This window comes from Triticum aestivum, chromosome 3D, assembly GCF_018294505.1.
Source record: "Triticum aestivum cultivar Chinese Spring chromosome 3D, IWGSC CS RefSeq v2.1, whole genome shotgun sequence".
NCBI lineage: Eukaryota > Viridiplantae > Streptophyta > Magnoliopsida > Poales > Poaceae > Triticum > Triticum aestivum.
This window is the reverse complement of record NC_057802.1, coordinates 597,560,305-597,575,274: the sequence shown is the minus strand read 5'-3', so window position 1 is coordinate 597,575,274 and position 14,970 is coordinate 597,560,305. Positions and strand designations below refer to the sequence as shown.

The 14,970-nt window shown below is 45.2% G+C and overlaps 1 protein-coding gene and 1 pseudogene across 1 annotated transcript; both read left to right on the top strand.

Moving 5' to 3' along the window:
* Positions 1-1,304: 1,304 nt before the first annotated feature.
* Positions 1,305-4,466, top strand: LOC123080806 (DNA mismatch repair protein MLH1-like; annotated as a pseudogene).
* Positions 4,467-5,717: 1,251 nt separating this feature from the next.
* On the top strand, positions 5,718-13,247 carry LOC123076633 (uncharacterized). The gene is made up of 11 exons (XM_044498780.1): positions 5,718-5,750; positions 6,031-6,700; positions 7,539-7,810; positions 9,250-9,279; positions 9,698-10,098; positions 10,181-10,311; positions 11,477-11,627; positions 11,700-12,042; positions 12,307-12,406; positions 12,479-12,538; positions 12,986-13,247. Exons 1-10 carry the CDS (start codon positions 5,718-5,720, stop codon positions 12,490-12,492), a joined length of 2,145 nt encoding a protein of 714 aa, XP_044354715.1. The 3' UTR covers positions 12,493-12,538; positions 12,986-13,247.
* Positions 13,248-14,970: the final 1,723 nt, after the last annotated feature.

The window sequence follows — 14,970 nt, the reverse complement described above, 5'->3', positions numbered from 1 at the left end:
GACTGGCTTGGTTTCTACCTGGTCAGTCGGAACATAACCTTTCTCATAAATTAAGGTATAATCAAAAGTGTACCATTCTATTCATATTGGAAAATGTTTCCAATGATATCTTTTTTTGAGGAACGCTTTCATGGTTGTTTTATAAATTGCAAACAATGGTTACAAGAAAGAAACTAAACCATAAAACTATCGTTTTTCTTGAACCTCAGCCGCCTGAAGTTTTTATTGGCACCAGTCACTTTTTTAACTTCTCCCTGAGCGCGAGACGGGGAGGCCGGACCTCGTCGAAGAAGAAGCAACTTGTCCAGAGAAGTAGAAGCCCCATTCTCTTTCTTAGGGACGTGGAGGTGCAGGTTCGCGTGGAAGAAGAACCTCACTATCTATCTTAGGGGTGCGCGGGGGCACGGGGATTGCCGGTATTGTTCACCGATGCGGTGCTTAGAGGGATGGCTGGGGTGGTGGCCAGCAACAACGGTGCAGAGCGGGTGAGGGGAGGGCGGGGCGACGAGGCGGCACGCGGTAGCGCCCGCCGGCCGTGGGTGGTGGAGGTCAGTGTTTGGGGCGGGATAGGCTGGGGGCGTGTGTGAGGAGGAAGAAGAAAAGGTAGGAAGAAGATGAATAGTGCTGACGTGTTTTGGGCTCTTGGATGAAAAATCTTGCAGTCTAAAAAAAGTGACTGATGCGACATTTTTTTAGGTACCTGACAAATGAACACAACCTAAAACTACTTGCTTTGTTTTCAAATATAAGTTGTATTAGTTTTTTCAGAAGTCAAAATTGTACATGTTTGATCATGGTTTTTAGAAAAATTATATTAATTCGTATCAGATCCATCATGAAAATTATTTCCACATTTTATTTATGTAGTATTGCAGCCATTGATATTTTGTTCTATAATCTCCATCAAACATATATATTTGATTTGCATAAAAACTGATGCACCTTATATTCATTCCAATATTATTTGTTCTATAATCTCCATCAAACATATTATTGCTCGGCTCCGTTTTAATGAATCGATGATTATTACTTTTCATGAAGGATAAAATGATATAAATTTCATTTGCGTGCAAGTCAACATTGTGAATGTTTGACCAAGACTATAGAATAACATAACAACATTTGCAATACCTAATAGATAAAATATGAAACTACTTTTTATGAAGGATAAAATGATATAAATTTTATATTGTGGATGTTGATATATTTTTTCTAAAAACTCGCTCAATCATGCACTTCTTTGACTTCAGAAAAATAAATACACCTTATATAAAGGGATGGAGAAAAAAAGAAATAAACCGAGCAATAATCAGGGTCGTGCGCGCGAATGCCAAAATCGGCGGCGTCTTCCTCCCCAATCCCCATTCCCCATTCCCCACCTCCTCGGCCTGGTCCCCACACGCGGCGCGGCGCGGCGGGCATGGAGGTCGACGACCCGGCGCCGCGCGGCCGGGGCGGGGGCGGGGCCCCGCCCCCGCATCCGGCGGCTGGAGTAGTCGGTGGTGAACCGCATCGCCGCGGGGGAGGTGATCCAGCGGCCGTCGTGGGTGGTGAAGGAGCTCGTCGAGAACAGCATCGACGCCGGCGCCAACACCGTCTCCGTCACCGTCAAGGATGGCGGCCTCAAGCTCATCCAGGTCTCCGACGACGGCCACGGCATCCGGGTACGCTCGCCCGCTCGCTTCCTAAATGAACCCTAAACCCCGAAACCAATTCCCCATCCCCTCAACCCTTGGTGCGCCAAAATCCTTCAAATGTCCACGCCCCTGGTGTTAATCGTGATTGCTATTGATTGCGAGCTGTTAATCCTTAGTGCGTACAGGGTCATGTGGGGGCGAATGATTGGGAATTTTGGTCTTGGTGATTTTCTACACTGGATCTGTCTGATTGTTCTGACTCAGGCAGTAAAATACTGCGTAGGGGCTGCTATGCCATGGGCAAATGAGGGCACACCTATATTAACAGGCCATTTGAGATTGTTAGTGCTGATTGCCTTTAGGCAGCATGTAGTTGTCTATGATACTCCGAACTGTGGGGGCTGGCCTAGGCGCCTGCAGGATACTATATGATTACAGTATTGACTGTGGGGTATTTGAAGAGTTGGGCATGTTCAGAATTTGTCTCAAGCATTACTTTTGTGAGCTAACTTGGTTTCCTTTCACAGTCCTCAGACTTGCCAATATTGTGTGAGAGACATACTACCTCAAAGCTGTCTGCATATGAGGACCTACAAACAATAAAGTCCATGGGGTTCAGAAGGGAGGCTTTGGCCAGTTTGACTTATGTTGGCCATGTTACCGTGACAACAATAACAGAAGGCCAATTGCATGGCTACAGGTCAGTCCATGAGCAACTTCAAATCTTTCTGCTTGACTCTAGAGTAGTTTGTTAATGATTGTTTTTATCATGTTTTCTTGTCAGAGTTTCTTATAGGGATGGAGTAATGGAGAATGACCCGAAGCCCTGTTCTGCGGTTAAAGGAACTCAAGTCATGGTGAGTTAGCAACTTTGCATAGTACTATTACTTGCTCTATTGTCTATGCATTGCGATTTTTACAAGAAAAAAATCTTAATATGCAGGTTGAAAATTTATTCTAGAATATGGTAGCTCGTAGGAAAACACTGCAGAACTCCAATGATGACTATCCAAAGATAGTGGACTTCATCAGTCGGTTTACGGTCCATCATATCAATGTGAACTTCTCTTGCAGAAAGGTAAATATAGCTGTCTTTTGTGAATTCGTGAGTTTTAAGAAGGTGATATTTGCCTCCTCTGTCACAGCATCGAGCCAATAGAGCAGATGTTCACAGTGGGAGCATGTCTTCAAGGCTAGATGCTATTAGGAATGTCTATGGGGCTTCGGTTGTTCGTGATCTGATGGTAATACATGTTTCAGATGAGATGCTGTAGATGAAATATTCAAGATGGATGGTTTCATCTCGAATGCAAATTATGTGGCAAAAAAGACTACTATGATTCTTTTCATAAATGGTATACAAATTAAAAGGCACTAGTAATTTTTTAGAGCCTTTTCCTCCGTAAGTAAATTCTGTTGATTTCATATGCACAAAAAATGTACTGCGATGCCCATGTAGATACACATGTTCAGAACTTCAGATGCTATGTAACTCTGATCAGAGTAATCTGGCCGCATCTTGTTCATATATTTTCGATGAACAAGGGGATATCTTTTAAAGAATAATTTTGTAATACCAACAATGTTTTAAATGATGCATCCACTGTGATTGAACTGTTATGTAGTTTCTGTCAGTGAATTAGTAAAGTATAGTTTCTCTATTATCATGGCTGTGCCTAGTTTGCTTTATCCCATAACTGTCCATATCTCCTCTTCAGATAGACTTGTAGACTGCACTTCTTTGAAAAGGGCTACTGAATTTGTGTACTCTGCAATACTGCCTCAAGCATCCAAACCCTTCATATACTGTCCATCAATCTTCCACCAGAACACATGGATGTCAATATACATCCAACCAAAACGGCGGTATTTTGTGGCAAAAATTTGTGCCTGATATTCAAGCATATCTGAAAATTTCCAATTAGAGCACAAATGATTTCACTGATTCCTTTTTGTCTTGCAGGCTAGCCTCTTAAATCAATGGTGTATTATTGATTTTTTTTTAAAGATGCTATTGAGGAAAAACTGATGAACTGTAATAACACAAGGATATTCCAAACTCAGGTTATTCAATTGTTTAATTTACACTTACACAAACCCAAAGATAGTTGGTCTTTTATTGTTGTGTCTCATCACAGTTGATATGGGGCGGCAATTGCCAGAGATCAATTGTTAAGTGTTCATAATATCATATGGTTGCTTCTCTCTATCTTTGGAGACAGTATATCTTCCAAAGCTACTACCAGTTGCATAGTGCATCAATTTTCAAATATACGCAAACACTTGCAGAAAGTCACGCTGAAATTCGTGTGTTGTCATTTTTTCAAAACTTGCTCTCTTTGAAAATTGACATCACTAGATGATCCTTGGTGAAATAGTCAAGACTAGATTTCGAGTCAAGTCTCACCTTGTACTCATACTATGGCACGTCTATGGTCAATGGTGTACATTTGCTCCTTCCGTGTAGATTGTTATAATCTTTGGCTCTTTGAATGTTTAAACTTTAAAGTGCAGTATATTACAAAAATCCATCTGGGTTTCTACATTTGGCCAAGCACATCTTGTAGTTTAATAGTTGATGGAAGTGCTAGTAGCTAATTTGTAGACGTGCCTGTTTGCGGAAGCTACTTACCCCCGTATTCTCTGGAATAAACAGTCCAAAAACTTATGGCATGCAAATTTAAACAAATATAATTTGCAAACAAAAACTATGTGCATGTGCGCACGTCAGTGATGCTTGTTCCATGTGCATTGCAGGCACTAACCTCTAGCGCTTACTCAAGCTAACACACTAAAGGATATGGGTACCGAGGTCAGCACCCCTACTGGTACGTAGCATATATCATATGCATATTTCAAGCTAAAATGTTTTCTAAGTATACTGCTACAGCACATTAGTTAACTGTGTATTACTATTGAGCTATCTAGTAAAGGGCGTGTGAAACCACCACCTCCGGTTCCAGCGAATAATCTTTACTATAATTATATCATGCTGTAGGAGAAAAATCTCAAAAGGTTCCTGTGAGCCAAATGGTCAGAACAGATCCACGCGATCCATCTGGAAGGTTGCACACCTATTGGCAAGGTCAATCTTCAAATCTAGAAAAGAAATCTGACCTTGTTTCGGTAAGGTATGATCTTCATTACCAAGTTGACAGCGTTCGCCATTTTCTGTATTGTTTATGCTGTCTGATTTGGTCATCTGTTTGTGATCCCTGAATATTTTCTGCATGCCCATCAAATTGTGCATTGAACACCTGTTGTTTGCCTTTCCTCATGTTTGGCTTTAATGGTTAATGCTGTTTACATGCTACAAGTCTATAACTCTAGTTAAGTTGTGAGTGCTGGATGTTTTTCTACATTGGTTGCCAATTCACGAGTTCTATTTGAAGAAGGGAGTACAGTGGTTCAATAATTTTTTTACTGTGGCTGATTCTTTTTCTTCTATTTGTATATGGTTCCCCAAGAAATATTGTAAGATCAAGAAGAAATCCAAAAGATGCTGGTGATTTGTCCAGTCGCCATGAGCTTCTTACAGAAATAGATTCTAACTTATATCCCGGTAAGCTCATCTTAACCTGTGGTGTCTGAATCTGTCTCCATTTTGGTAGACTGATGATTTATGTATTTCTGCTATGCCTTTTCGATATTTTTAAGAATTGCACACATATGTTGGAGTTGCCAATGAAGTTTTAGCTTTGATACAACACAATACCCTCTTATACCTTGTCAACGTGGTAAATGTTCGGTAAACTCTATACATTGCATTGATGACTAGTCTTACTCTTCTATGCCCATACCTGTACATCTCTTATGTAAGCTAGATTTCTTTCTTTCTAATATCTGACATATTTCTTTGAAGGTAATCGGTACCCCAGTTACATGTACATATTTGCAAATGCATGCGCGCACAAACAATATTGCTTGGACACACCACCATCAAGCTGCTACCCATTCATATCACATACAGTTGAATGCCTTCAACTACTAAATAATAGGCACCTTGTCGGGGGATGACCCCCGGGTAGGCTCAGGGATACAAGACGACATTTTAAAACATCGGGCAGGCTGGGCGCCCTCATGGCCGGCTGGGCGCAGTCCGCAGCCGGCTGGGTCAGCGCCCGTCCTACCCATCCGTCCCAGCAACAGGGCGAGGCGACCCCCACGTCGAGGAGAGCGTGGCTACAGTACCGTCGGTACTACTGACCGAGGCGACCAACTCCCGGACGGCTCGACACTGTAGACGCATCGCGTCAACCACTCCGTGACGCCACGGCCTACGCGCCACAGTGATAAGCAGTCGGCGGGCCACGCGGCCAATAGTAGCTCGCAGCCGGTGGGCCCCACCAGTGGCCAGAGACGCCGGCAGCCGAGGCCTGCCCCTCTCTCTTAGATATTTTGTAACCTGGGAGGCCCAAGTATAAGACCTCCTAGGAGCCCCCTAGGAGGGGGTCGGCTCATTCTTACCACCACACACACGCACGAGGCAAAGAACAGAGCTAGAGCCCTCTCCTTCCTCCACCCAAATAGCTCCAAGAGCAACCATGTATTCCTTGTGATCTCCATAGTGATCCTTGCAGGACTAGGGGTATTACCTCACTTGAAGGGCCTTGAACCTGCGTACGTCTCTGTGTTCGCAGTGCTCGTGCCTAATCTCGCATCCGAACGCCACCGACACTCATCGCCCCAACCACCCTCGATAAGCCATCCCATGGCATCTGCCGTGAGAACACCACGACAGTTGGCGCCCATCGTGGGGCGTGACGCGACACCGGTTGGAGTCACGTTCCGGACAAGACCCTTCACTCCCACTGGCGAGCGCATCGCGCATGACCTAGTCAGCAGGCTCGGTGCGTTCGACGGTGCTGGCGACGATGTGGTGCGCTTCGTGGACGCCGCCTCCCCCGCAAGTGGCTCCATCATCCCCTTTGGCGAGCTCCGCGTCTATGTTGCTCTCGTCCCCGACGAGTACCCTAGCAGGGTGCTCACCTTCGTCGACCCGCCGCTCCCCGGCGGCTATGGCGTCTCCGGCGACGTCACGGACCTCTGCACTCGGGTGGAGGGTTGACCACCGGCTCCAGCCACAACACTGACTGCAGCAAGGACCTAGGCGCAGCGACCGTGGCCCGCGCCAACCGTGTGAAACCTCTCCGCGCGGTGGTTCAGAACCTGCACACTCCCATCGTGCCCAACGTCGACCCTGCTGCTGCCGCGACCGAGCTCGAGGAGGCACACGTGGCCTGCTCGACGGGGCCAAGGAGCTTGCCGCCATGCAGCGCCGTATGGAGTCCGTGCAGCGCGAGTACACCACCACCCATGGCTTCAATTCGGCTGCCGACGGGCGCAACCGGCTCGGGGAGGTGCAGTGTCGCGGCGGGGCCCTCGGCCAGATGCTAGGTGTGAACCGGCCCACATATAACACCCCTGTCATCTGCGGCAAAACTAGGAAGACCTGGAGGGCGAAGGGCTGCAGCAGTAGCGCGCCCACGACCTCATTGCTGTTGCGGACTAGCAGCATGCACAATGGGATCCGCTCCAGCCGTCTGCCTTTGGCTCGAAATCCCCTCGCCTTGGATGGACAATCGGCAGCCGATCGAGGGTCCTAGGCCCACGCAATAGGCATCTTCCCTGCATGACAGCAGCCATGGGAGCCTGCTGCAAGGCAGCCGGGGTAGACGCAACCATGACTAGGCGACTGTCAATAGCCGGGTGGACGCACCGACTGGTGGGGCTCGCCACTAGCCAGCCCGGCAACCCCTGCCCGCGCGGCGGGACCGGCCGGCCTTTGTGGGGCCGGTTGCGTGCCCTGCGGTCACCGACCGATTGGGGCCTCGCGCACCCCATGACGAGCATGATGCTTGCTACCGCATCGAGCGGTTGGGGCGCTCCCTCGCCCTAAAGGAGGAAGTACTATCGGTCTGGCCTGCTTCGGGCCGCACATCCGTGAGGAACCTTTTCCCAAGGGTTTCACGCTAGCTCGCGACACCCTCAAGTACAACGGGTTCACCAAGCCGGAGGATTGGCTGACCGACTACACCACGGACGTCGGCATTGCTGGCGGCAAGAAGCGCGTGGCAGTGCGCTACACACCCCTAATGCTGCTTGGCTCGGTCCGGGCGTGGCTGAACAGCCTGCCGGCCAACAGCATCAACGCCTGGCTCGACTTCGAGGAGGTGTTCGTGCGCAACTTCACCGGCATGTACAAGCGCCCCGGCCGCCCTAGCTAGCTCTCTTTATGTCCAGGAGAAGGGCGAGTCCCTCCGCGACTACCTCACGCTGTAGACGGAGCTGCACAACTTCCGCTAGGGGGTCCATGAGGTACATGCGATCCAGTACTTCACCGAGGGGTGCCGAGACGGCACCATGCTCAAACACAAGCTCATGCGCTCGGAGACGACGACCATGGCGGATCTTGTTCCTGAAGGTAAAACTCGTGGCGTGTCTTGTTCCTGAAGGTAAAACTTTCTTTCTCTCTTGACTATCTATATGGATCCCTGTGCTTGTATCTTTCTGTGACCTCAAGAGGTGATATCTGAGGGGCCGGAATTTGCTTTGAGTCGATCAGGATCGACATAATTGGTGAAGGACCTGGCTTTTGTACTTAGATATAAACTCTATGATGATGACTTATGTGTTGATTACTTGTGCTGGAAGTAGTTTTATAATTCTGCAGTTGTTTGTCAGCAATGAATCGGGATATTCTGTGAAGTGTTACTGCTTCTGAAAATTAATGAGCTGTTTACTAGTTGATGGATCAGCTCGTGTTGCGTTGCTTTGTGAAGTCAATACATTTTCACGTCGATTGATCGTCTCACATTTTGAACATGCTTCATACACGAATCATACTTTTTCTTGCCTACCCGTGTTTTGCTGTTTGATTTGCAAGATAGCCTGATAATTTGTTTGCCTGTTTCACCATTGTTTTCTGTGTCGTTCTGTTGGGCTTTGTTCTTCTATTATCAGAAAGTTCTCCTTTATCATTTTTCCGCAAATTTTTCAGTCGCATTAACTGTGTCAGGCTATGTTCTTCTATTATCAGAAACTTCTCCTTTATCATTTTTCCGCATTAACTGTGGTCGGTTCTTCCTGCCTTTGGAAGCAGGACACCATCTCCAAGGAGGTTCTTCCTGCCTCTCTACCCCATCTCGGCGGCGGCACCGCCGCTGACGATGCGCTATAGACCTTCCCCCCTCCGCCGCCCACGTCCCTGCCCCCCGCCCTGACTGCGGCGTGACCCGAGGGCGCCCCTCATCGGCAACGAAGTCTGTAAGTCCTCCTCCATGTCTGCCTCCAGCTAACTGTATTGATCGTGTGATTCAAGCAGTTTCCATGTGTCAATTTTGGGTAGTAAGATCGCCAACCACATTAATTGTGTTGGTTCTTGCTTTTTGAAGCAGGTCCCCTCCTCCAAAGAAGAATCCTCCGAGAAGAACACCACCCCTCCTCCTCACCGCCCTCTCCACTCCCTTCCCAGATCAGTTTCTCCACGTAGGCAACTACTGCTCGTAGGTAATGGCATTCTGCGTTGTAAACCTTCCAAAGGAGTTCATCTCTTCATTCCGCTTCCTGAATGATATTCCTGTGTTCTTCCTAATTCTCCTTGTGGTAGCAGGGGCTGGGGACCACCATTGGGGCGAGGAAGGTTGGATTCATCCTATTCTTCATTACCCAGTCCTCCAAGAAAGGCGAGCGCAACATCTCTGATGGTCTTTTTAATTCTTCTGGCTATCCTAATTTGTTTATTTGTTGCTGTGTGTACCTTACTTAACTATATGATTTTGGTCTTGATCTTGTGATGGAGCTGATTGCTGTAACTATACCCCATGTTCCAATTTTGGCTAGTAAGATGGTTGTAATCATTTCACCTGTTTCACCCTTATTTTCATGTTAATCTATATTGGGTTCTGCACTTCTTTTCTTAGAAAGTTCACTGTATCACCCTTATTATCTGTGTTAATCTATATTTGGTTCTGCACTTCTTTTCTTAGAAAGTTCTACTGTATCACTCTTGTTTACATTGCTTTCATCATTAGCTGATGCACACTATTTCTTTCTGTCAGATGGAACCAGCCCTTGTGGATGAAAAACTTATTCCTTGGGAGTTAAACAAGTTTAAGTTGAATCCATCACGTAATGGTGATGTCATTGCTCATTATCAAATCAATAAGCCTTCAGATCTCACTGCAACTGCTCAGTTATCACCAATGGCTAGGCCTCTAGTCTGTTTGCATCTAAAAGAGTCAGAAAATTTGCCTAAGATATCTATTATGAATCTGAGGCATCGGTATATTTTACGAGTTGAAGCTGTACAAGAATTGCAACTGCCTGTCTTGAAGCAGAAAAATATTGCTGTTGTTGTGGAGCCTCATGATGGACCTCTCACTTGTTTTTTAGTCCGCTTGGTTCTGACCGAGAGGCGCAGTAATGCCGTCCCATCACAGTCTCTTAGAGATGTTATAAGGTAAATTTAATTGATTTTTTTTCAAACATGTGTGTACTTTTATTATTAGTATGTAACTTAAAAACTTAAAATACCATTGCAGACAAATTGTAGAGGCTATTGAAGAGCTCAGAATAAATGGAGTCTATCATGGCAATCTTACAATACATAATATATACCATTCAAGAGTTGGTGGTGCTATTGTAGTGAAGTTGGTTAATTTTCAAAACAGAGGTACATTTGTCAGTAATCCTTCCTTGGTTGTAAATTCTACTATTTTATCATGCATATCTGTACAGCTGGTTCTTTGCAACTGCCGCTTCATCGTATTTTTCAGCCTCTTTTACAACCAGAATACCTTTTGCCAACTTGTGCATACCGACAGGTGTGAGAACTTATCACACAATGCTATTTGTAGAATAATACGAAATATAAAAATGGAAGTCATGGAATGAGATGTTTGTGCACTAAAAGAATATTATGAATAATAATTGTCGGATAGCACTTGTGATTTTTCAATCTTCATCCTGCAGAAATACTGTTAGAGGGATTATTGGAGCAAATCAGTGAGAACTTACCCTCTGTTAGGCAATATAGTTGCAGAATCTATTAACATCACACACAAAAACGTTGCACCTATAGAGCCCCATATGGCGAGATGAGTTATATGCACCCAAACCCAACATCGAATGTCCATGGCCAGATGAATATTAACAGTATAGCCACCACAATTTGTCCATAAACTTCCCACACTCCCCATGTTGTATGTGACTAAAGATACATAGAGAAGGAGAGGACTTTGCCACAGGGCCTCTCGGATAGTAAAGAAGAGTATCTTGGCTCAAATTCTTGTCTAGAGTACCAACCGGTACTTTCGGAACTGTGTGTAGATAAGGGAATAGAAAACACTACTCCAATCTGTTAGCTCAAGAATTGCAGAATGTGCAGTGTGCAAAGATATACCTACAATAGATCATTAAAAAATTAGATCAACGTGCGTTACAAGATCCCAGAAAAAGGTCAAAAGGAGGGGCATGGTACTTCTGTATGTTATTATGTTTGAATAGTCAAACTCTAGATGACAAGTTATTACAAAAGAAAACACAGAAGCTTACAGCATAGGAGAAAGGCATACAGAACTGAATATGTATCATAAGAGCATTAGCACAAAGACAGCATTCTGATAGAAGTTGTAGAGAATCATGTATGCCATACGCTGATATTTCCAGTCTTGTGTACAAGAGAATCATGTATCACCCCTTTTATCTATCTCCCACATTTAAGAAATTTTTCATTTATTAAGCTATGTCATTAGTTGCTGTGTTTTTTTTTGCAACATCATCTATATAGTCTTTGTTCTCTATATCAATATTCATAGATTGGGATGTTGCAATTTCAGATATCGAATTGGAGGCTGCACAGTTGATGGACTGGGTTGGGCTTGGTAATATTCTTCATACTATTTCAACTGCAGCAAAGTTCAGGGATAATACTGCCTCGTGCTCCATAATTGACCATCTGGCATCAAAATTGATGGCATTAACAAGCACGTACGTCCTAAATCGCATCCTTGGGATTCTGATGTATTTTTCTTTTCACTGACCTGTTTTTCTTTTGTATAGTAACTGTCTTCCGAGTATAAAAAAGGATACCCTGGATGATATGTTTTTCTGGGACACCCGAAGGCGGACAATGTTCTATATTCATGAGATCCCTAAAGCGCTGAACGATAATGACTTTGTTACAAGGGTGAAGAACCACGCGTGGCCACTACCATGGGACAGTAAGCATTTTGGACTCGTAAAGGCCATGAACGACTACCGTGAAGAAGTTGCGGTAAGAGATAAACACAAGGGAGTTAATCCAGGTCCAGAAGTTCTAAAACAGTATCATTGCAATGGACAAGATCCAATTCACAATGTACAGTGTATGAGCGGAGCTTACACTCACCAGGACAAAATAGAGGTGAGCAATAAAACCTGAGTACATTAATTGATTGAAACAAAGTAATTAACAAGATGTTTGTTCCTGGTTCCTTCTATTCTGTCTATCTTCTATTCTGTTGTTCCTGGTTCCTTCTCCTATGTGTCGGGTGATATCTGTTGTAACCGTCGTGTTGTATCTCAATCTTATCTATAATGAAAATGGTTCAGGCTGGCGTAAGCCCGCCGTAGCACGGTCAAAAAACAAAGTGATTAACAAGATGTTTTCATCTGATTCTTCTTCTAGAAGGACATTAAAGATGATAAAGACAAGCGAATGTCGGTGGATGTGGCTGTCCAGAAGGAGCAGCCAGAGTTGTGTCTTGCCCTACGTAGGTTGCTCGCAGGTAGGGTTTGCTGTCTATGGTTGAATAAGTACTGCTTAGAAGTTCATATTGCTGATGTTGTCTGATGTGCAGGGGAAGCCTTCTAGAAGAAGGCAATGAAGAATGTTTTCGCCTTTGTGGTGTGAAAGCGAGGTCGGTTATGCTTATGCTTTTTGTTGTATGCTTCTTGTGGCAGTAATTTCAATACCTAGGAACAATTTTCTGCAAGGCTGAATATTAACACGATTTTGATATAATGTGTTGTATGCTTCTTGTGGCAGTAATCTCATTCGTGTTCTGTTTTTGACATAATGTGCTGTAGAGTACACCTGTCTCGCCTTCTAACTGCAAGGCCAGGTTGGGGATGTGGGTTTGGTGCCTTCTGTAGTATTTGATATTGCTTCTTGTGATGGCATCTCCTTTTTTATGGTTTCTTTTGCTTGTGTGGTACTGAATCTGTAGTAGTTGCTAATCTTTTTTTTTTCTTTAATGGTGGAGGGGTATGTCTATTTTATTTGATGGTTGCCTGCGTTTCTAGGTTCCAAGTGATATTTGCTTTGACATAGTACTGATCCTGGTTTCCTCTGTGTTTTTCTATAGGCGTTTTGCAAGGAGTATAGACAGGTTGCTCCTCCTGTTAGTCTAAGTCGAGGTGCCTTTTTGGATGGAGAGATGGCTGGCAAGTAGACAGACAAGGAGCGCAAATGACCTTTGTAAATTTTGTTGTCGTTACTTGTATCAGTCAGAGAGAGTTTGGTTGTTGTTGCTGCTGTTTTTTTCATGGATATTGAATGTCTGATGCTATGTTCCATGAAATTGAGATCGCGTTGAAGCTATGCTGAGTTTGTTAGATCTTTATAAACATTTGGAGTAGCAATCTCACAGTAGTTGGAAGGCTGATTCCTTTTGAGACTGATGAAACCGGGTCCTTCCAAGATTATTTATTCTTCAGTACCTGGGCTAAATATCTTGACCGATCGAAGAGCAAATGGAAAACGGTTGCTCCAGGCGCAATGAGTCTGTTTGGATATTGCCCACGCCAACGTTGGCGAGCCAAAATATTGGCGCCCGCGCCCTGGCCGATCGTTGGCAAATAATTGAGCGGAAATATTTAGCATTTTTGCGGCAAAATAATATGCTTTGATCCAAAATAATATACTCAGTCAATGCCAAATGTGAAGTTGGATTTAAATCTCGAGCTCGTTGAAACGAACCCTCTCGTCTTCGATCCTGGTTGTGAGCGACCTTGATGCCCTTTAAGAGTGGATTCAATTTGATGAGGAGGCCTCGATTTTTGCTGCCATGTATGATCTCACGCGCGCACTGGAGGGTCCATCCGAGAGCCGCGCAAGGCCAGTAGAATCGCTCATCTTGTGCCCCGCCCCTCATGATGCTGCTCCAAGTAAATTGCAAATACTCACCAAATTTGGGGACCCTAAAACAGAAAACCACCACGTTTCGTTTTTTTTCTTCAAAAAAAACACCTGACAGTTTTCAAATAATGTTGATGGAACGGTTTGACGCGTCTGAGTGGAAAATTGACCACTTTGGCCTGCTGTCAGGCGCCACGTGGACAGGGGGAGACGGCGTCCGTGACGTGCCGTTAGACGGCGTCGCACAAAACCTAACGAGCCGATCCAGCCCAACCCGTTCGTCCATTCCCCTCTCTCTTGCCTAGGTCTCTACCTCCAATGCGTGCGCCAGCGCATCCGCTGCCCATTTCTCGCCGACGGCCGCCGCAACCATGGTCTCCTGGAACGACGCCGAAACTAGCAGCGATGACTCTGTGTCCACCCTCTTCAACTCGCACGCGGACTAAACTTACGTGAGTATCATTTCTCTGTGAATTAGGGTTAGGGTTAGGTTTTTCTTCGATTTGAGCTTTGTTTTCACCGATTTGATTTGGGATTTGAGCACTGTATCTGCTATATTGAACTATTGTAGATCCCACAGACCACTGTTGACCCAGAGTGGTGCGGCATTGTTGCCGGACGACCGTTGTGCTGTCATAATGATACGTCTCCAACGTATCTATAATTTTTGATTGTTCCATGCTATTATATTATCATTCTTGGATTTTTTACAATCATTTTGTAGCAACTTCATATCATTTTTTGGGACTAACCTATTGACATAGTGCCCAGGGCCAGTTGCTGTTTTTTGCTTGTTTTTTATTTTGCAGAAAATCAATACCAAACGGAGTCCAAACGCAACAAAACTTTTTGGAGAATTTTCTGGGCCAGAAGACACAAGATGGGCCAAAGAAGTACTAGAGGGGTGCCCCGAGGGGGGCATAAGCCACCTGGGCGCGCCTGGGGGCCCAGGCGTGCCCTGGTGGGTCGTGCCCACCTTGGTGGCCTCCTGCACCGCCTCTTTCCTCTATAAATACCCCAATATTCCAAAAACCCTAGGGGAGTCGACGAAACACAATTCCAGCCGCCGCAAGTTCCAGAAACCACAGATCCAATCTAGACACCATCACGGAGGGGTTCATCATCCTCATTGGTGCCTCTCCGATGATGCGTGAGTAGTTCATTGTAGACCTACGGGTCCGTAGTTAGTAGCTAGATGGCTTCCTCTCTCTC

Coding starts and splice junctions, on each gene's coding strand:
- LOC123076633 (XM_044498780.1), top strand. CDS start 5,718: ATGGCCGGCTGGGCGCAGTCCGCAGCCGGCTGG. Junction 7,811..9,249: donor CCTGGCTCGACTTCGAGGAG/GTGTTCGTGCGC, acceptor TTGTGGTAGCAG/GGGCTGGGGACCACCATTGG. Junction 10,099..10,180: donor TCTCTTAGAGATGTTATAAG/GTAAATTTAATT, acceptor ATACCATTGCAG/ACAAATTGTAGAGGCTATTG.